This window comes from Salmo salar, chromosome ssa09, assembly GCF_905237065.1.
Source record: "Salmo salar chromosome ssa09, Ssal_v3.1, whole genome shotgun sequence".
NCBI lineage: Eukaryota > Metazoa > Chordata > Actinopteri > Salmoniformes > Salmonidae > Salmo > Salmo salar.
The window spans coordinates 18,739,739-18,761,100 of record NC_059450.1 but is presented as its reverse complement, the minus strand read 5'-3'; the positions used below and the strand labels follow the sequence as shown (position 1 = coordinate 18,761,100).

The window sequence follows — 21,362 nt, the reverse complement described above, 5'->3', positions numbered from 1 at the left end:
TAGCCCCCAGGATGATAATGCCCCCATCCACAGCGCACGAGTGGTCACTGAATGATTTGATGAGCCTGAAAACGAGGTAAACCATATGCGGACGTCTCAGTCACCAGATCTCAACCCAATTGAACATTTATGGGAGATTCTGGAGCGGCGTCTGAGACAGCGTTTACCACCACCATCAACAAAACACCAAATGATGGAATTTCTCCTGGAAGAATGGTGTCACATCCCTCCAATAGAGTTTCAGACACTTGTAGAATCTATGTCTATGTGCACTGAAGCTGCTCTGGCCAACGCCCTATTAAGACACTTTATGTTGGTGTTTCCTCTATTTTGGCAGTTACCTGTACATTCAGGTACTATGTCAGGTAACATGTTTATGTTTTGCCTGTGGCGATACCCAACTGAATAGAATATGCATGGCTGAATACGTTTGTTCTGGTTAACCTCATTCTGTCCATAGACTCCAGAGAGTCAGGTTTCCCCACACCCGAGTGGACACAAGGAGAGAGGGGTCACCACTGCAAAACATAAAGGAGTACAAAACCAACACAACATCACCACAAAAAGGTATTTTATGTGGTCACTGGCCACACACATGCCCAATCAAAGAAAATCTAACACCATTCAGCTGCATGGGCTGAACCAAATAATAAAGGAAAAACATACCAATGTGTCAATATGCTCTGAGTACAATGAAACGTCTTTGCTTTTTTGTTTGTTTATTTTTGCCTAAAGATCATGTTCATTAAAATGTTCCAAGACATTCTTTCATCAAGCCATTATGTGGCAGGGAAAGATGGTATGTTTCAGGGGTACAAGCAGAGTGTAGTGTGGTGACCTGACCCTGAAACGGGGGCAGTGTGTCACTGTGGGTCAGACCAGTACTGCAGTGGGAACTTTAAATCACAACATGACCCAGAGACCGTCACTAGTTAGTCACACACACATCTCTAAACTGAATGACAAGTCTAGGACCGTCTGAAAACCCTGTGTATGACAATGAACTGTCTGCATGAGACCGTCAGTCTCCAATACAATACAGATAACAGAATGCCATTCCATGTCTATGCAGAGGTTCGTACAGTTTCTGCTTGAATGAATCTGTCCTCAATCACCTTGGGAGAGTGCATCAGTGTTGCACATGTTTTCAAACCAGTGCTTTAGAAGTACGCTTGCCTCTTGCGCATCAGTAATTCGCTCCCCCTGGGCACTTCCTGCTAATTGGCACGACTCAGTCACAGCGTTTAGCCGAGATGATGCATAGTGTGCAGTGTCTCGATCAGACAACATCCTAATAATCCATTCTAACAGACACACTTCATTTACTTTCTAAAGGACTCTAATACAAAAGCAAACTTCCCACTCCAGTGTAAACACATCGTATATTGATTCTGTACGAGAGTCAGGGGGACGTGTATGAAAACTCCCCCTGCTGTAGATGAAACAACAAACACTAATCAAAACCTCTATTTTAGAAGTCTACACTGGTAGAAATTGCATTCGAAAAGGCATCGGAACCTTTTTTCACCATTTGGTTTCTATGGCATTACACTATGTTTGGGAAGCGTGAGAGGAGGAACCTGACAGAGCATAGGGATGTTTGTGGCTCTTCTCTTTTGGCATGAGGCTTAGTGAGCATATGCCGACATGATACGTTTGCATAGACAACATATGTTGTTGTTCGGATGATCCTATCGGGTGCACAGAGTGGGTGACGGTCCTGATAACATCTGCAGCAGAGTAGACACATACAGCCATAATGTCATTTGTCTAATGCGTAACTGATCCCAATCTGCTGTGTTCTGGGCCAATCTGTGTGTTTGGTGTTGGTTAGCCATCTTTTTCCTCTATCGGTCTAAATCTGTTTTGAGGTCAAAAACTCTCCACAGCCATATAAAACAGAGCTCTTGCCAGGAAGCCTTTGAATCCATCTCTGTCAAAACAGCATTCCACTAAAATGGCAATGTCTTCCCAATGTATGCTCCAAGTTGAGTGTAATGAGTGTTAAACGTGTACCAGGTTGTTTTTGTGAAGACGGTCTGTAAAAAGAAAATGCATACATGCAGTTACAGTTCATTTGCCTTGTCATTTTGGGAGAACACGGGGCGTTGACAGACAGGTGTCTGAGCCTTACCTGTTAAACTCATAGATGTCCTCTATATTCCCAAACAAGGAAGAAACCTGGTCTGGTTGGATGGGAAGGTTGTCCATGTCTATGATGTGGGCCAGGTAATCCTAAATAAACAAGACTGTGGTTATACTGCAGGTTCAATTTGCCCTATGAAAAACCAAATATCCTGTGTGTGTGTGTTGTGTACATTTTCAGTCTAAACTGCAATTTCAGATTATTTCCAGTAGAGGGAGCTTGTGTATAGAGAAAGTTTAACATGCGCCTGCTGTTGGCTCGTGGTGGATTCTGCTTCAACGTTTCAGTTTATTGCACATCCTGTTTGCACTTTCTATGACCAGGCTAAAAAAGACCACATAGGACGATGCCCATCTGCAGTCCATTACAACAACACTGTATGACTCAGGATCAATGTGTTCAAATCCAAGTGGTTCTGATGTAATGTTTCAAATGGTCCTTTTAAGGATTTATTCCTTGTTACTGGAGGGTAGTTTGACCCTCTGGCAGTAGTTCTGTAAAACTCAGTCCATCAGACCAGCACACAGTGTTCTCCTCCCAAGGCCCCTCTCCCATCTGGCTGCAGGACTACTCTGGAGTAGATATTAATATAACTGAAACAGAGGAACATTAGTCAGAGTAGATGCTAGGAATGGCTGAAGCTTCTCCTCTCACCCAGTTACACACTGATGCTCCTTATAGAAACACACCAAATACAGACAACTACATAACTCAACTGTCTTGCAAGCAGACACGCACTCGCAGAAGAAAATCACAAACAGTGTTCAACTGTTCGTATACGCAAACACACGTGGGCACACAGACCCCGAGCCCCGTCAGTGCAGAGTGAAGCAGTCATCCCTTCTCACCACACACTGAACTAAACCAGTTCATAGTGGAAGCATTCCCGTCCAGTGACAGCAATGCTGATTGGCATTCAGCAGGGAGTCTCACAGTCCCAGTCTTGAGCACCACTAACGCCAAGCCACACAGAGGCCTCCTACTGACCACACACACAGCCTGGGAACATATGTACAGCCTGCTGTCAGAACAACGTTAGGTCTAGGCTTGTGGTTATGGGTGGATGACCCATAAAAGGGTAGTGCACGCTAGGGGGAGGGGAAGAGGCATTTAGAGTGACATCTGGGCAGTCATAAGTGGCACATGTAATGAAATAGAGATGACCTAGTGAGAAATGATGGGAGGAAGACTATGGAAGCTAGCAGTACTCCAAACAGAGAGATTTTGACCCTCAGCATATCTGTTGAGGTGGAAGTGGAGGTGCGATTCCACCTGTGTCACACAGCTGTTCTAAGAGCTTTCTGCTTTCCCCAGATGTGGCGCGGAGAGGCATGTTCCTGGATAGTGTCTGCTCTCCGCCAGATGAACTAACAGCTTCCCGGGTGTAGTGACAGTAGCAGGACAAACAGATGCATCAAACACGTCACTGAAATGCCAAGCTTCACATCCTGGAAAAGGAGATCCCGGTACTGAAACTTGCATGACAAGATGCCACTGCAGAGCAAGTCATTGAAATGCTGAACTTAGATTTGCGATTGTTCAAAGAGTTTCCCCCACCACAACAGTATGTTTTGGTACGAGCGTTAAGTATGTTACGTTGCTACTCTGCTATGTTTCTTCAGTTGGCATTGTGATGGCTGTGTTTTTGTTGGCTGTTGCCTGTAAGGGGCCGGAAAGCTCCGTATCCTAGTTCAGGGTGCAATGAAGCAGGCAGCTAGGCAGGGCTAGTTGGAAGTCCTGAGGCAGTGCTCTCAAGCCACCATCCCTCCTGCCGGTACTAATCCAAATAGAAGAATTACCCCAACCTTAGGGGGCCAATAGGTGAGGCTGATCTGCACAGTTGGTAGTTTTCAGACTACTAAGCCAGCAGCCATGATAAGAGGCCAGTTGACTTGACTGCGGAGTGGAAGAATCATCTCTGTCCCATTTCCCACAAGCAGGAGATGACGTTAGAAGCATCCGTTAATATACATGACCAAGCTCATCAGGGGAGAGGTTCTGCCTTGAAAGAGGTGCTTTGTGTCCTAGTCCTGATTCTGCTTTAGAACTCAAGACCTGAGAAGATAACGAGATCCAAGTTTCAGAGCTGTATGCATTCACAGTAATGTAAACAGAGTGCATTACATACATCAGTTTAAAAACGTATCAGCCACTTTACAATCCTAATCCGCTGGTTTTACAGGCTATGGTATTTTCTATGCGATTATGAAAATGCAGTGGTGCAAAGCACTTAAGTAAGAATACTTTAAAGTACTACTTAAGTGTGTTTTTTGGGGGCATTTGACAACTTTTACTTCACTGTATTCCTAAAGAAAATAATGTACTTTATACATTTTGAATGCTTAGCAGGACAGGAAAATGGTCCAATTCACACACTTATCAAGAGATCACCCCTACTCACTAAACAAAAATGCTTTGTTTGTAAATAATCTCTGCATGCTATCGTGTGCCCCTGGCTATCCGTAAATAAAAAAAACAAGAAATTTGTACCGTCTGGTTTGTTTAATATAAGCAGTTCGAAATTTACACTTTTACTTTGGATACTTAAATATATTTTTGCAATTACATTTACTTTTGATAGTTAAGGATATTTAAAACCAAATACTTTTAAACTTTTACTCAAGTAGTATTTTACTGGATGACTTTCACTTCAGTAATATTTTATTAAGGTATCTTTACTTTGACAATTGGGTACTTTTTCCACCACTGTGAAAATGCCAGTTACAAAATACGCAGGGAACTGTTTCACCAGGAAATCAAACTACATCCTGGTAAAACAATCAACCCCAGAAGATTTTATAGGTACCAGACACATGTGGCTACAAGGCAAGCAGTCACTTGGAAAATGGAGAACCTTATTTGCTCTCCCATTGCTTAGTCTCTGGCTAACTCCAGTAAATCAGCTCCATATTAGGGAGGTACAGACATTAAGTCATTGCTACATACCATTCCAAGAGAAACACACTGAAATACCTATTAACTTACACTATATCATATGGCCTATAGTGAAAACACTATTGCATAGATTCAGGGTCAAGCCTCAGTCCTATTAACTAGAACCGAATGGACGCTCAAGGCGACTCACCTCCACGATGCTGCGAAGGTCCCTGACATACATGCGCTCCGTCTCAATGATCTCCATGACCACACGGTCCACGTAGCTGAGCTTGGGGTTGGGCGCCATGGCATCAGTGGCAAAGGGTGAGGTTGGGGTCGGAGGTGCAAAAGCTCTCCTGTTGGAGGTGTTTGACTGGGACCTGGTCTGACTGTGGCCCCGCCACTGGTCTCTGGTCCCCCCCTGGCTGAGGCCCTGCAGCTGGGCCTGTGGTTGCTCCCTGGCTCCCTTTGCAGGGCTGAGCTCCAGGTCAATGTCCTCTCTACTGGGGGGAGGTGGTGTGGAGGAGGGGAGGGCCGTAGTACTGCCGTAGAGGCTCTGGCTGTCCCTGGAGGAGTCTGAGGACAGCGTGGACACCAGGCTCACTGGACGCTTAGCCTCTCCCTCCGAAGGGTCAGCACACAGCTGGCTGTAGCCGTCTGGTCGCTCATGACAACCACTGACAGAGACGGCAGAGTACAACCGAGGAGATTCTGATAGAGAAGAGAGAAAGGCGAGTTAGTATGCAGGGTTCATGGGCAGAAAATAGATCAACAAGATTGTTATCGGGACCTTACAATACATTTTAGATCCATTGAATCAAATACTGTACTCAGATGAGTGATTAATGATCCATGACATTATGAACCCGGTGTCCAGCCTTCCAGCCTGAGGACGAGTGCTTTACTGTGAAGGGGATTTCTCAAATCATTACTGACTTGCCCCAGTTACAGCGCTCCACATTCTCTGGAAAACCCAGCCATTTCCTCCACCCTCCCTGACTGGTAGTGGCTTAGAAAAAAAATGGAGGAAAAACAGATCGGGAGAAAATAGGGGAGTGGGAACCAGAGTCTTGTTTATGGAGCCATTTCTCAAATCAAGAAAAATTGAATTCATATTCAGTTTCACATCCTTCCGGTCCGGATTGGGAATGTTCCCCACAAACTTTCCCCAAATACATGAAGTCACTGTGGTTTATTTCAGAAAGTATTAGGAAGGTAAAAAGGTCAAAATGCATTTTGCACCATTTAAAACTACATGATATTCTCGCCACTGAACTTGAAAGCAATAAACTGAGCCGTCTGGAGAACAAACCCCTGATTGGTCACAGCAGTGACTGGGCCAGGGATGTTGCCAAGTGAGGACAGAGAGATGGCGCTAATACAGACTTATTTCATGGAGTCAACTGCGTTAACAAATTCTTTATGAAATTCGATAAGGCAGTCATAAAATATGCTTCATTAGCAGACATCCCACATCTTATAAACATGGATCTGGCACTAGGCACTGTGGGCAGCAGGCCATTTGACTGGAGATGTGATCCGTTACCAATGACCACAATGACTTCAGAACTGAGGGAGGCCCTTTCTATATAGTAAGGATGGTATTACAAAAGTGATATACTTTAACATTTCTGAAGCTTTCACCTTTGAGGTATAATAAATGTAGAAAAAAAAAATATTAGAAAGTATTGGAGATGAAAGAAGAGCTCTTTGAGGTCATAAGTCCATTTGTGGAATCAACATATACAGGAAACAAAAAACAAGTGTCTCTCCCTCTACATAGGTTATATATAGACAGTCAGCTGTGAACTCTGGTGAATCACACTGTCACTGTAGGAGTGAGTGAGGAGCAAACACACAGGTTTCTACACAAGCCGCCTGCCTTCCTCCTCCTGGCATCCTCCTCAAGTTTCCATGAATCAGGGGTGAGCTCATCAGGCCTAGAATGCTGGTACAGTCATTCTGTGCTACACGCCAGCCTCTACAATCTACCGCAGGGCTCGTCTACAACACCAGACTCAAGCATGCCAAGTCTCAGAGGAAGCAGGGGATGAGCATGCAACCAAGGGTTGACCTTGACCACTTCATAAAAGCTGTTTAGAGTAGTTACAAAACCATGAAATACACTGCTCAAAAAAATAAAGGGAACACTAAAATAACACATTCTAGATCTGAATGAATGAAATAATCTTATTAAAAACTTTTTTCTTTACATAGTTAAATGTGCTGACAACAAAATCACAAAAATAATCAATGGAAATCCAATTTATCAACCCATGGAGGTCTGGATTTGGAGTCACACTCAAAATTAAAGTGGAAAACCACACTACAGGCTGATCCAACTTTGATGTAATGTCCTTAAAACAAGTCAAAATGAGGCTCAGTAGTGTGTGTGTGGCCTCCACGTGCCTGTATGACCTCCCTACAACGCCTGGGCATGCTCCTGATGAGGTGGCGGATGGTCTCCTGAGGAATCTCCTCCCAGACCTGGACTAAAGCATCCGCCAACTCCTGGACAGTCTGTGGTGCAACGTGGCGTTGGTGGATGGAGCGAGACCTGATGTCACAGATGTGCTCAATTGGATTCAGGTCTGGGGAACGGGCGGGCCAGTCCATAGCATCAATGCCTTCCTCTTGCAGGAACTGCTGACACACTCCAGCCACATGAGGTCTAGCATTGTCTTGCATTAGGAGGAACCCAGGGCCAACCGCACCAGCATATGGTCTCACAAGGGGTCTGAGGATCTCATCTCGGTACATAATGGCAGTCAGGCTACCTCTGGCGAGCACATGGAGGGCTGTGCGGCCCCCCAAAGAAATGCCACCCCACACCATGACTGACCCACCGCCAAACTGGTCATGCTGGAGGATGTTGCAGGCAGCAGAACGTTCTCCACGGCGTCTCCAGACTCTGTCACATGTGCTCAGTGTGAACCTGCTTTCATCTGTGAAGAGCACAGGGCGCCAGTGGCGAATTTGCCAATCTTGGTGTTCTCTGGCAAATGCCAAACGTCCTGCACGGTGTTGGGCTGTAAGCACAACCCCCACCTGTGGACGTCGGGCCCTCATACCACCCTCATGGAGTCTGTTTCTGACCGTTTGAGCAGACACATGCACATTTGTGGCCTGCTGGAGGTCATTTTGCAGGGCTCTGGCAGTGCTCCTCCTGCTCCTCCTTGCACAAAGGCGGAGGTAGCGGTCCTGCTGCTGAGTTGTTGCCCTCCTACGGCCTCCTCCACGTCTCCTTATGTACTGGCCTGTCTCCTGGTAGCGCCTCCATGCTCTGGACACTACGCTGACAGACACAGCAAACCTTCTTGCCACAGCTCGCATTGATGTGCCATCCTGGATGAGCTGCACTACCTGAGCCACTTGTGTGGGTTGTAGACTCCGTCTCATGCTACCACTAGAGTGAAAGCACCACCAGCATTCAAAAGTGACCAAAACATCAGCCAGGAAGCATAGGAACTGAGAAGTGGTCTTTATCACCTGCAGAACCACTCCTTTATTGGGGGTGGTTGCAATCAGTGTTGCTTCCTAAGTGGACAGTTTGATTTCACAGAAGTGTGATTGACTTGGAGTTACATTGTGTTGTTTAAGTGTTCCCTTTATTTTTTTGAGCAGTATAGTACTACTTACAGGGAGTAATAGTACAGTAGGCTGTTGAACTCAGACCACTAGGAGTTTCTGCTGTAGTATCTACTCAGACAGAAGCTCCTCCTTTCCCCATTTACTTTGGGCTGGGAAAATGACTACCTCGCCTGCTCTAAGAGCCAGCCTCCAAGGCCTCCCTCCCGCTCTCCCTCCCTATCACCGCTGTGCTGACGTCAATGCCCAGACTGTCATGACTGGAGGAGTAATGACAGTCCAAACATCTCCCGGTCTAATAACAAACCCTAATGAGTCTCCAAGCCACTCAGTTCTACAAGTGGAGCGCAAATGATATGCCCGGTCCTAGGCTAATTCAATCTCTACACAGTACGTTTCTCTACAGAATTATTAAATAATGGTGACTCAACATTAGGATCATCAACATCATGACAAGCCATGGCAGTAAGATGGGCCATAAAATAAATCAAAATGATGTAAGAGATGGGGAAGGTAGGAACCAGAGTTTCTGAAGGTCTAGGGCATTAGTACCGGGACCAGGGATAATAGAGAAAGCCAGCAACAGTAAACTAACTGTACCACCTAGGGCTGTGGCAGTCATGAAATTATCAACCGCTGATTGTCAGGCAAAATAACCGCCGGTCTGACGGTAATTGACCGTTAATTAACAAACGTTTAGCATTTCCTGGCTTCCACACGTAGCCTACAAGCCACTGATGCAGACCTTTGGAACACCTACATTTTAAAAAGTCAAATAAAGCCATGTAATATAGCCTACACCTTCACAATAAATCCATGATTTATTTTAGACAGGTCTAAAGAAGCATGATATGAAGAAAATGTAGTCCATTTCAGAAGAACATACTCTGAGTGGTCCTTATGTTAGGTCCTGATCTGGCTATGCCAAATGACTGTGGGCTACACTAGTTCATTAAGCAGACAAGATTTGCTTAGAATTCCATGGCATTATTTTATAGTATGAAGAATACAATTGAACATATCCTTTATGCTTAATTTAGAGCCATTTATGCAACTTAAGTTGTGATACAAACGTTGGGCTATATGTTTAGATGTTTAATACATTCTAAGGCTGCATGATGCGACTAATGATGATTTGAAAAAAAAAAAAGACATGTGAAGCATGAGCTCTGCTTTGTTTCTTGCATAGGCTGCACAGACTTGACAATGCCTTGAATTTCCCGACAGCATACCCCTAGTGTGGCCGTAATGCCCTTAAAAAAAAATAAAAAAATAAAATACCTTTTGCGGCCAGTAGCCGTTGTGCCCTTGGGCTGAATATAATAATTCCCTTCTCTTGGCTGCATGTTCCGAAGAATCTCTCACATCTCAATTCTTATTAGCCAATGCCCGTCACCTGATCGGGTTCTTCTCACAGGCATCCATCACTACTTCGATGTAGGCTACAAGTGAAGACAGACGACGCAACTGCACGCGTCCTTATTTAATTCCGAGACGCATATTGAAGATGTTAGAAGAACTGTCCACAAGATGAGTAGGCCTAACGAACAGCAAAAGCACTAGCCTATTTCAATCTACTATTCCCCCATAGTACAAAAGTTGACTTATTCCATTGGTCAATTGGCCTGTGCGAGAAATAAATATTTCAAACATACTCTGGGACAGTTGTGCGATGCGATAGAGCCCAAATTATACAGCCACTCGCATCCATTTAAATCTTTTTTTTAAAGCAATGAGGCTGATGCAACAGATCAGAACATTTAGCTTCATTTTGATCAACTATTAGGCCATTTCTTCACATTATAAGCGTAGCAATGCGTACACGACAGTAGACTATAAGGGCGAATGTTCCAAAATGCAATCATTTAGCGAGAAAACACCATTCTCAAAAGTTACCACAAATGCGATTATGCAAGTAAAATTATCTTCCAAACGTGAAACTCACGCACCACCTATATATGCCGGTTAGGCTCTTCACCGGTTGTAAAGTAGATTAATGTGCTTCATTTGAAGAAGTTATTTGGCCACTTTAGTTGTGATACAAACCTTATCAAAACATATTGGCATACGGGCTAGGCTACATGAGGTGTGGGACTATGATTTGAAAAAGTCGTAAAAAAAAAAAAAGGCATGAGCTGTCTGCCTTACTGCACACAACCTGGGCATCATTCACAAGTGATAATACATCATTCACAAGTGATAATACATCATTCACAAGTGATAATACATCATTCACAAGTGATAGGCTAATATTATCACCCATCAGACTATTCTTGATTTAATCTCGTCTTTACCTATACTAATTAATATATGTGTGAAATTAGTTTTGATTTAGAATGAAGCATTATCATGCACCAGGGGCAAAAATATACATATCATCTATGCACTTAAATAGCAAATGGAGGACGCTTTTCCCGTGGTTCATTTTCATGCCAGCCAGGTAGGCTATACTCCTGTTGTAAAGCCAAGCAATGTGCTTAAATATTAGGAAAGTTGAGAAATAAATATAGTAAGCCGATGGGATCCTCTTTTTAATGGCCTCCATCACTCTGTTTTCTCACGCAGGCGTAGCCTATAGAAATGTTGCGCAACATGAGCGCTCATTAAGTGTTTGCCTTGATTTTTGATCGATCTGCATTGACTTCAGAGTGATTAGAGGGACAATAGAGTGCTGAGTACCAGGCAGTTAGCAAGTTTGGTAGGTTACTAATGACCATCAGCAGCATCAGAGCTTAGAGAAGCTTAGTTACATTGACTAAACAGACTTAACATGAAATAAGAATTTAAATTCATAAGACATGGCCACATATGGAATTATTAACACATACCAACTACACTACAGCCTCTGAATGAGTGTCTTAATTATTTTGTCAGCAAACTTATTCAATGATCTCTTACATTAAAGCATATTTGATGGAAAAAAATTGGAAATTGACTGCGGTCATGTCTCCGCCGGTGTGGCGGTAATACGGTCACTAACTGCCCTAGTACCACCAATCTTCTCTCTTTCCCTGCTCGGAGTACCCACTGAAAATATAAGGTAGTCTATGAGGTTCTCCGTACGATTCCATTCAACCACACACGTAGTAGCTTTGTTGTAGCAGGCAATGCTAAGGAATGCAAATTAAAAGCCCTGGTAAACATGTGGGTCTGGAAATAAGGTAAGCGCTAAGTTAGCAAGCCTACTGTGATGCAGGGCAGTGTTTCCTGCCTGTTTGGCCCTGTCCGGGGTATCATCGGATGGGGCCACAGTGTCTTCTGATCCCTCCTGTCTCAGCCTCCAGTATTTATGCTGCAGTAGTTTATGTGTCGGGGGGCTAGGGTCAGTCTGTTACATCTGGAGTATTTCTCTTGTCTTATCCGGTGTCCTGTGTGAATTTAAATATGCTCCCTCTAATTCTCTCTTTCTGTCTTTCTCTCGGAGGACCTGAGCCCTAGGACCATGCCTCAGGACTACCTGGTATGATGACTCCTTGCTGTCCCCAGTCCACCTGGCCGTGCTGCTGCTCCAGTTTCAACTGTTCTGCCTGCGGCTATGGAACCCTGACCTGTTCACCGGACGTGCTTGTTGCACCCTCGACAACTACTATGATTATTATTATTAGACCATGCTGGTCATTTATGAACATTTTAACATCTTGACCATGTTCTGTTATAATATCCACCCTGCACAGCCAGAAGAGGACTGGCCACCCCTCATAGCCTGGTCCTCTCTAGGTTTCTTCCTAGGTTTTTGGCCTTTCTAGGGAGTTTTTCCTAGGGAGTTTTTCCTAGCCACCGTGCTTCTTTCACATGCTTTGCTTGCTGTTTGGGGTTTTAGGCTGGGTTTCTGTACAGCACTTTGAGATATCAGCTGATGTACGAAGGGCTATATAAAAATAAATTTGATTTTGATTTGATTTGTTTCCATTGGGCCTCTGTGGATAAGGAAGTCAGACGCAGGATTACCAGAGAGGACAATGACGACCTCCATCTCTGGTACATCACAGGCATAAACCATGACTGACAAAATAACAAAAAAGAAAAAAAAGACGGCTAATGACTTGGCCATAGGCATTCATCTCATGTACCTCAGAATTGAAATCCTCACAGTGTCAATACAGTATGTATAATGTATTGACACTATCAGACTCCCGCTTAGAACTTAAAAAAGGCAGTGTCTGGTCTGTCCTGGTACCTCAGTCTCTCCAGCATCTGCAAACATTTAGTACTGATTCCAGAGGCTCAACGCATCTTCCCTGGCACAGGCCTGCCTGCACATCGCGCTGCCATGACCAATAAACCTCCACACTGGGTGATACAACTGATTCCACCCCCACACTGCCATACACCAAACACCTGTCCCTTCACTAACAGAGAAACAAGACAAATATGTTAGTAAACACGGCCCTACAGATGTTCAGAGGAGATACCTCACAATTCTGAGCACACACACACCGATTTGACTTAATCCGAATACAGGTGGTGACCAGATGTCATCCCTCATAAAAAGTGTTTACAATGAGAAACCTAATTTAGTTCCAGTAATACTTTAGCATATTATAGCAACAATTCTCCTGAGATACAGACTCAGCTGGGGATCCTTGAACAGCCCATTTACAGGCCCTGGCTGAGCCAATAGCTGCAGGTAAATAACTGCTCTGGGACCTGTTAATACTCAGAAGGGGAGAAGTGTGTGGGAAGATGCCCCGAGTGTAGTTTAATGTGATGCATGTGGTCCTGACAGAACTGTAGGTTATTGAGCTGAGGTATTCAAAGCATAACATCTTCAGACAGATGTGTATATTCTTCTTTCAGTGTCAGAACGAACCACTCATTTCCTCACTCACTCACTGTTAAGTGTTCCTCCGCAGCTTTTGATGCAGGAGATATTTAGAAAATGTACAGTATGCACATCCATCACAGGACAACCAACACATCATGACAAAGCAACAGCTGATTTTTCATAGGGGGTTTATCATCTTCACCATTGAGACTTCATACACAACACTCAGATACTTTCACATAGAGTATTCAAAGCTCTGTGTAAATATTTGGAGGCAGATTTGCAAGAAGATTTACATGTGTTGACCTCCCTGCGGCCTGTTCTCAGTTGGATGGTCTGCAGGTTCCGGCTTTTAAAGACTTCTATAGGGATAGCATACATAGTAGCCTGCTTTATATCAACAATATTATTCAATCCAAGAGATGGCAGCGCAGTCAGACTCCCACACCCTCCTGCTTTAGCTCAGTTACATAAAGGCTTGGTAAGGGTCATTTCCATCTAAAAAGAGGACCCATGAGCACCAACATGTGAAGTTCAGAGGTGCCTGTTAAATTGGGTGTCAAATTAAAGGTTAGTCTATATATTTTTTTAAATTAATATACTCTGAACAAAAATATAAAATGGAACAATTTCAATGATTTTACTGAGTTGCATATAAGGAAATCAGTCAATTGAAATAAATTCATTAGGACCTAATCTATGGATTTCTCATGACTGGGAATACAGACATGCATCTGTTGGTCACAGACACTTTTAAAAAAAAATGTTTTTAAGGTATGGATCAGAAAACCAGTCAGTATCTGGTGTGACCACCATTTGCCTCATGCAAACTCTATATTTGTTGTATTTTTACCCCTTTTTCTCCCCAATTGGGTAGTTGCAGTCTTGTCCCATCACTGCAACTCCTACGGACTCGGGAGAGGCGACGGTCGAGAGCCATGCATCCTCTGAAACACGCACTTCTTCTTGACACACTGCTCGCTTAACCTGGAAGCCAGCCGCACCAATGTGTAGGAGGAGAAACAGTCGAACTGATGACCGGTGTCAGCTTGCAGATGCCCGGCCCGCCACAGGGAGTCCCTAGAGCGTGATGGGACAAGGAAATCCTGGCCTGCCAAACTGTCCCCTGACTCGGACGATGCTGGGCCAATTGTGCGCTGCCTCATGGGTCTCCCGGTCACACTTACATATTACGGTTATATTTTTGTTCATGTCTCAACCCTTTTCCATCCAGAAGAAAAATCAAACAAAGGCTTTGATTTCTTCAAACAGATGGAAAAGGAGTCTTAGAAACCATCTACCAGAAAAAGTCTTAAAAGGCATTAGAAATATACTGCTCAAAAAAATAAAGGGAACACTTAAACAACACATCCTAGATCTGAATGAAAGAAATAATCTTATTAAATACTTTTTTCTTTACATAGTTGAATGTGCTGACAACAAAAATCACAAAAATAATCAATGGAAATCCAATTTATCAACTCATGGAGGTCTAGATTTGGAGTCACACTCAAAATTAAAGTGGAAAACCACACTGCAGGCTGATCCAACTTCGATGTAATGTTCTTAAAACAAGTCAAAATGAGGCTCAGTAGTGTGTGTGGCCTCCACGACCTCCCTACAATGCCTGGGCATGCTCCTGATGAGGTGGCGGATGGTCTCCTGAGGGATCTCCTCCCAGACCTGGACTAAAGCATCCGCCAACTCCTGGACAGTCTGTGGTGCAACGTGGTGTTGGTGGATGGAGCGAGACCTGATGTCACAGATGTGCTCAATTGGATTCAGGTCTGGGGAACGGGCAGGCCAGTCCATAGCATCAATGCCTTCCTCTTGCAGGAACTGCTGACACACTCCAGCCACATGAGGTCTAGCATTGTCTTGCATTAGGAGGAACCCAGGGCCAACCGCACCAGCATATGGTCTCACAAGGGGTCTGAGGATCTCATCTCGGTACCTAATGGCAGTCAGGCTACCTCTGGCGAGCACCCCAAAGAAATGCCACCCCACGACTGACCCGCCGCCAAACCGGTCATGCTGGAGGATGTTGCAGGCAGCAGAACATTCTCCACGGCGTCTCCAGACTCTGTCATGTCTGTCACGTGCTCAGTGTGAACCTGCTTTCATCTGTGAAGAGCACAGGGCGCCAGTGGCGAATTTGCCAATCTTGGTGTTCTCTGGCAAATGCCAAACGTCCTGCACGGTGTTGGGCTGTAAGCACAACCCCCACCTGTGGACGTCAGGCCCTCATACCACCCTCATGGAGTCTGTTTCTGACCGTTTGAGCAGACACATGCACATTTGTGGCCTGCTGGAGGTCATTTTGCAGGGCTCTGGCAGTGCTCCTCCTGTTCCTCCTTGCACAAAGGCGGAGGTAGCGGTCCTGCTGCTGGGTTGTTTCCCTCCTACGGCCTCCTCCACGTCTCCTGATGTACTGGCCTGTCTCCTGGTAGCGCCTCCATGCTCTGGACACTACGCTGACAGACACAGCAAACCTTCTTGCCACAGCTCGCATTGATGTGCCATCCTGGATGAGCTGCACTACCTGAGCCACTTGTGTGGGTTGTAGACTCCGTCTCATGCTACCACTAGAGTGAAAGCACCGCCAGCATTCAAAAGTGACCAAAACATCAGCCAGGAAGCATAGGAACTGATATGTGGTCTGTGGTTCCCACCTGCAGAACCACTCCTTTATTGGGGGTGTCTTGCTAATTGCCTATAATTTCCACCTGTTGTCTATTCCATTTGCACAACAGCATGTGAAATGTATTGTCAATCAGTGTTGCTTCGTAAGTGGACAGTTTGATTTCACAGACGTGTGATTGACTTGGAGTTACATTGTGTTTAAGTGTTCCCTTTATTTTTTTGAGCAGTGAATATCAAAACACAACGTTGAAGTAAAGACCCGTGCCAACTTATATCAACACATTTAGTTCAGGAGATTTGTTTCTGCCTTCTGTAAGTTTAAGAAACATTGCCTTGAAATTCTGTTACCAAAAACCCACATATCGAAGACATTTTCAAATTTCTCTCCCTCATTAGGAGGGAGGACAATGAAAGTTCAGAAGTAACACGTAAAGATTGGACTATTGATTAGTGCTTGTTTTTACTGATAATAATTCCTAAACAAAATTGATAAGGGATTAAAATGTGAAATTCTGTTACCAAATCAGTAACAGAATTACTGAAAAAAAATCGAATGTAATTTCTATATTTCAATTGGCTACAATGGGAAATCATAGTAGTCACAAACCAGTTCACCTGCTACTGTCCTCCCTTCCACTGGTATACTGTTATGTTCAGCTGATAACCATTTTCTTTCTCTTTGTCGTCTGGTGGTCAAAGCAAGAGTGTGTAAAGTATGGACAAGCCCTCCCTCTTTCCAATTAATGTCACCTTTCCTGGCTCTTACTGACACCTACCCATGAGCCCCCTCCCTTTGCATTTACTCTAGCCAGAATCCTCACCCACTGAGCACCGACCGACACCGTACGTCCAAGGATGTTGAAAAGTAGTTGAAATGTGGTCAGTCCGCCCCGGCCTTGATTCAACGTCCACAGACATCTGGACCGGCCTTAAATTTGGCCCAAACATAGGCGTCCATGAGTGGTTCAGATTTGTTCCTTCCCGGACCAAATCATAGACGTGTATGTTTCACAAGTTTGGATAGCACAGTACAGTAAAGCATAGTTCAGTACAGGAAACAGTAGATCACACACACACACACACACACACACACACACACACGAGTTGAGTAGACTAATGTACTGTACTCTACGTCTGATTGGTCCGGACCAACCAAATTTGGTGTCGTTTGTTGTCGGAGGTCATTAAAATAATAGCCAGTGTGTAGAATAATACCCAGATATGCAGAGGAGGATATTTCTCTTTGTGTACCTATTTAGGATACATCACCATGAGGAGAATGACATTCGTAATTATGCATTTGTGTAGTACAGATCAGAGACTCAATTCTGAAATTACCACAATACTGTTACTGGGTGTAAATCCACTTCACTTATTGTAGTTCAATAACCAAAATAGATTTTTCAAAGTCACCCCGTTCTTTCTGCAGACATGGATAAATCTTAATACGGAGCAGATATTTAACAGAGTTTCTGGAAAACATGGTCAAACTGATGGAGATTTTACAGAAATTATTTGACTAAACTTTTAAATCTGCAGTTATTCTATTAACTGTGTTTTTGTCAAATGTTCTGTGTAACTTGTTAAAAGTAGTCCTTGTGCATAGAGTTGTAGGATTTGTTAAACTCTGAAATCAAATGGTTTTTAATTTGGCATACATTTTTAATGAAAAAATCTTAGTCAGCGCAATTCCGTTATCGTGGAATTGCCCCAAGGTCGTTTTAGTCAAATTCTGTTTGAGGCTACCAATTGAATACAATCATTAACCTAGTCAAACAGAAGTATAAACCAAGCCAAGGTTAAAAACAGAGTATAGTATTTGGAGTACATTTTAGCCTAGGCCTCACCTTCAACAATAGTTACACAAAGTATGGTCTCTGTTTCAAATAGCGACAGTATGACAGTGGAATAAGCGAAACAGTCACATTGGAACACACAGTACAAGGGATTACATCAGATCAACTGCTAATGTCTGAACGGAGTATTATGGGCTGTTTTATTAAATCACCTTGTTGAGGTAAAATAGCTGACATTCCTGCTGTATTCATTCTGAACCCCTAGTTGTAATTATTTGAATTCCTGGTTGCTACAGACCATTATACCAAAGTTAAACTTCAGACGACTGAATGTAAATGCCACAAGCATGACTGTTACTCCCTGGAGTCCACAGCCCGGCCCCTGGGAAGCTATAGTTCAATTTAGAAGAACATTGTTCAACAGTATAATCTATGGGAATGGGGCCTGTATGTTTCTGACTACTGAACAATGTCAGGCATCTTAACGAATGAGAATTACAGGTCCATGAGCCTTCCCTTTGCGCCAAGCCAGGTCTAGTTGGAAAAAACAGCTCTGGGCCCGTTTTCCTGAAAGCATTTTAACGCTAAATTCATTGTCAGAAACATCAGTGGTTCTAATGATGAACTTATCCTTAAGATACTTTTGGCCCTGGTAATTTATGGTGAGTACAGCAGCCCCTGGCTTTGAACACTAGTATAGTATTTCCACAGCCTGAGATGAAGGCGAGACATTCTGAAGGGTCACGAGTAATCAGACAGTCTAGAACAGATGTAAATCTACAGATGATGTTTCCATTTCAGCTTTCATTCGTCAGAGGTTGACACCATAAAACTCATACGATCCTGTCTGTTTGTGATGACAAGATTGATGTCAACGACATACTTTACCAAATAAGGTAGACATGTACTGTAGTTCTGACAACACCTTGTTGTTCACCTTCTCCATACTGAGCATCCAAATTGTCTCTCAGTAAAGCCATCCTTCAAATGGGACATTTCACTGACAGCATGACATGTGTCTGTCTTGTCAAAGAGCAATATAAATCAAAGTGAGAAATAATCCCTAATTTTCTCTCATGGTCCCTGTGATACAATAGGATTAATTCCCATCAGGAAGCTATATTCTTTTTCCAACAACAACTTTTGTTCACAACACTGAGAAGACTGCATTACCTGTCGGTTTCAAAACATTGCGAGATTGACATGTGGGGGTATGCAAACCAACCTGCTCTGGCTTCCATGTTCATATGTAAATTCTACACTGGACAAAGGGTTGTTTTTCCTCGTGGGCTATATTTACAGCCCAGTCAAAGCAGTTGCTATGGAGAGACTCAGAGCTCTTAGACAGTTCTAAGACACATTACACAACATGTCCTGCCTTCCATAGGAGGAACTGATTACAAAGGTTAAAAGGACTCAACGCAAAGACGTTAGATAATAAATAACAAAAGAGTTAAAAAAACAAGATAACAGAAGGGCCTAAATCCATCCATAGTGATGTTGAAACTAAACTAAAACTGGGATTAAACCATGACAATTATGCTTTTGATAGAGTTTCTAATAATATCTTACAAAAAAATGAAAGATGCACCTCAGAACAAAATATTCAAATAAAATGTATTTTGTAAAATCTCTGGACATACCTTTAACAAATAAAAGCACGGTGACTTGGTCCTCACCACCCAGGTCCTCACTATGACGAAGGTGAGAAATTCCAATGTTGTCCTATCTAAGTCTGAGACATCCCTCCCTTATTTGGCATGTATGTATAAACTCCCTTCTGCTCACCTCCAATCTACTGAACCGCAGTAGAGAGTCGGGGAAACTGTCACCTGATGAGTGAGCACCTTCCCTCTGTGCCAGACACCCCCCTATGATTCTACATCTGCAGCTTGCACCCCTCACATCCAGGCAGACATTTCCTTATGAACAAAAGTGGACCGCATAATGGATACTTGGTAGTCATCATGATCCTTATGTTGTTTGATAGGAAACCCTCTCCATTAAAAGTGACCCATCTTCATCCTTGAATGTTTCTAACCAAATCAGGAGTTAGGACAGAGGAACATGAGTGTCCGTCTCCAACACCCAGAATGGAAATCCCTCTCCCTCCTCTAGTTGCATGGGCACCTTAGAGAGCGAAGAGGACATATTCCTCTGTTTTCAAAAGAGGTTGAGCGCATGAGGAGGCTCTGTCTCCAACACCATAGTGTTATACAGTTCTCCTGAACCCTGGACTCGTTTCCTGTTGCGGGCTGATATTTGCATGCAAGTGGCATGGTGTTCGCCAGGATGAAAATGAACCATATATAAAGTCCCTTCATTGTGAGTGTCCTTCCTCCTAAGCAGGCACCAATGTGGCCCCACCTATTCTGTTAGTACTGCTTCACATAGCTGTTCTTCTAATCATCCTGACTCATGTATCAAATGAAGCTGCGTGATTATTGAAGACGGTGAATCATGTCTAACAAGGCCTTGTGATTTTGTACCAGACATTGACTGAAACTACAGAGCGCTCTGCTGGACACGGAATTCATATTGGATCTTATTCACACTGTTGAGGCAAAGGTTCACAAAATGGCAAACTGCCATACCAGGCAGCTTATTATACAACCTTTTTGTTGTAAAACCCCAAGATCTTGAACATTTTGTTCCCTTTGTTATGCCTTGATTCATAAGAAAAGTTATAATCCAAGATCATGTTAAACCTGTCAAAACAAGTTGTAGAAATACTTTTGAGGAATTTACAGTTCACATGTCCATGAGCACGCCATTTACTTTCCCGAATAACTGCTGCAAGGCATTCTTGATTTCTTTACATCAGTTTCTCTTGACTGTGCATTCACAATCTGAATATCTAGCGGATAATCCCTTCTAGCCATAAGGGGACCTCCTCAAGCCACATAACAAGCTGGAAAATCCAACCCTCTAATTGAAGGATGAGTACTTTTTGTATGTTGTCATTCACTCACAGGAGAAATCTCCTGTGGATCCGAAGGCGCCCCTTATATCGGTTAACTTATCCTTTCAGAGTCAAGGGCTTGGCGTCACCCTGTTTTGCTATAGGATAAAGCCAAGAATGGCATTTCTCTCTACATCTCAATGACCGCTTCAATGCCCCAATATTCCTCCATCCTGTCTCCTTTAACACACACCCTTACAACCCTGACCGAGGTTATCAGTTCCTCCACAGAGATCAGACAAAAGGAACATGGGGTGTCTGGAGTTTACCCCCTTGGGAAAGACTCCTCCCCACTTGGCTGTGGTGAAAGACTCCTCCTCAGGAAGCAGCATATGCACAGAGGCTGAAGCTGAGGATTAGTCATAAGTCTACACCATCATCGTGCACATTGCAACTAAAGGACAGGAAAAACTCTACCATAGCCATGAATCATCATTAGCGACAACACAATGATTCTGAATTTTCTTCCTTCAAATTTTTATTACAACTTATTATTTTGTATTTGGGCTTTTGTATTAAGAATTGAATATTGTACTGCATTGTTGAGGGGAGTTAACCAGTAAGCAATCTCTTTCTTGCTTCTAG

The 21,362-nt window shown here is 43.6% G+C and overlaps 1 protein-coding gene across 10 annotated transcripts in view; it reads right to left on the bottom strand.

Moving 5' to 3' along the window:
- LOC106610864 (pleckstrin homology domain-containing family G member 3) overlaps nucleotides 1-21,362 on the bottom strand; it is a 51,375-nt gene that overhangs the window by 10,764 nt on the left and 19,249 nt on the right. For 9 of the 10 annotated variants that reach the window (XM_045723440.1, XM_045723447.1, XM_045723448.1 and 6 more), the window contains 2 exons: nucleotides 5,232-5,734; nucleotides 2,135-2,235 (listed from right to left, as the gene is read on the bottom strand). In XM_045723440.1, the coding sequence (XP_045579396.1) occupies nucleotides 2,135-2,235; nucleotides 5,232-5,734 (604 nt within the window). Of the gene's footprint in view, nucleotides 1-2,134; nucleotides 2,236-5,231; nucleotides 5,735-19,458; nucleotides 19,968-21,362 lie in introns of those variants that run through there. The other variant, XM_045723449.1, reaches the window with a different exon arrangement.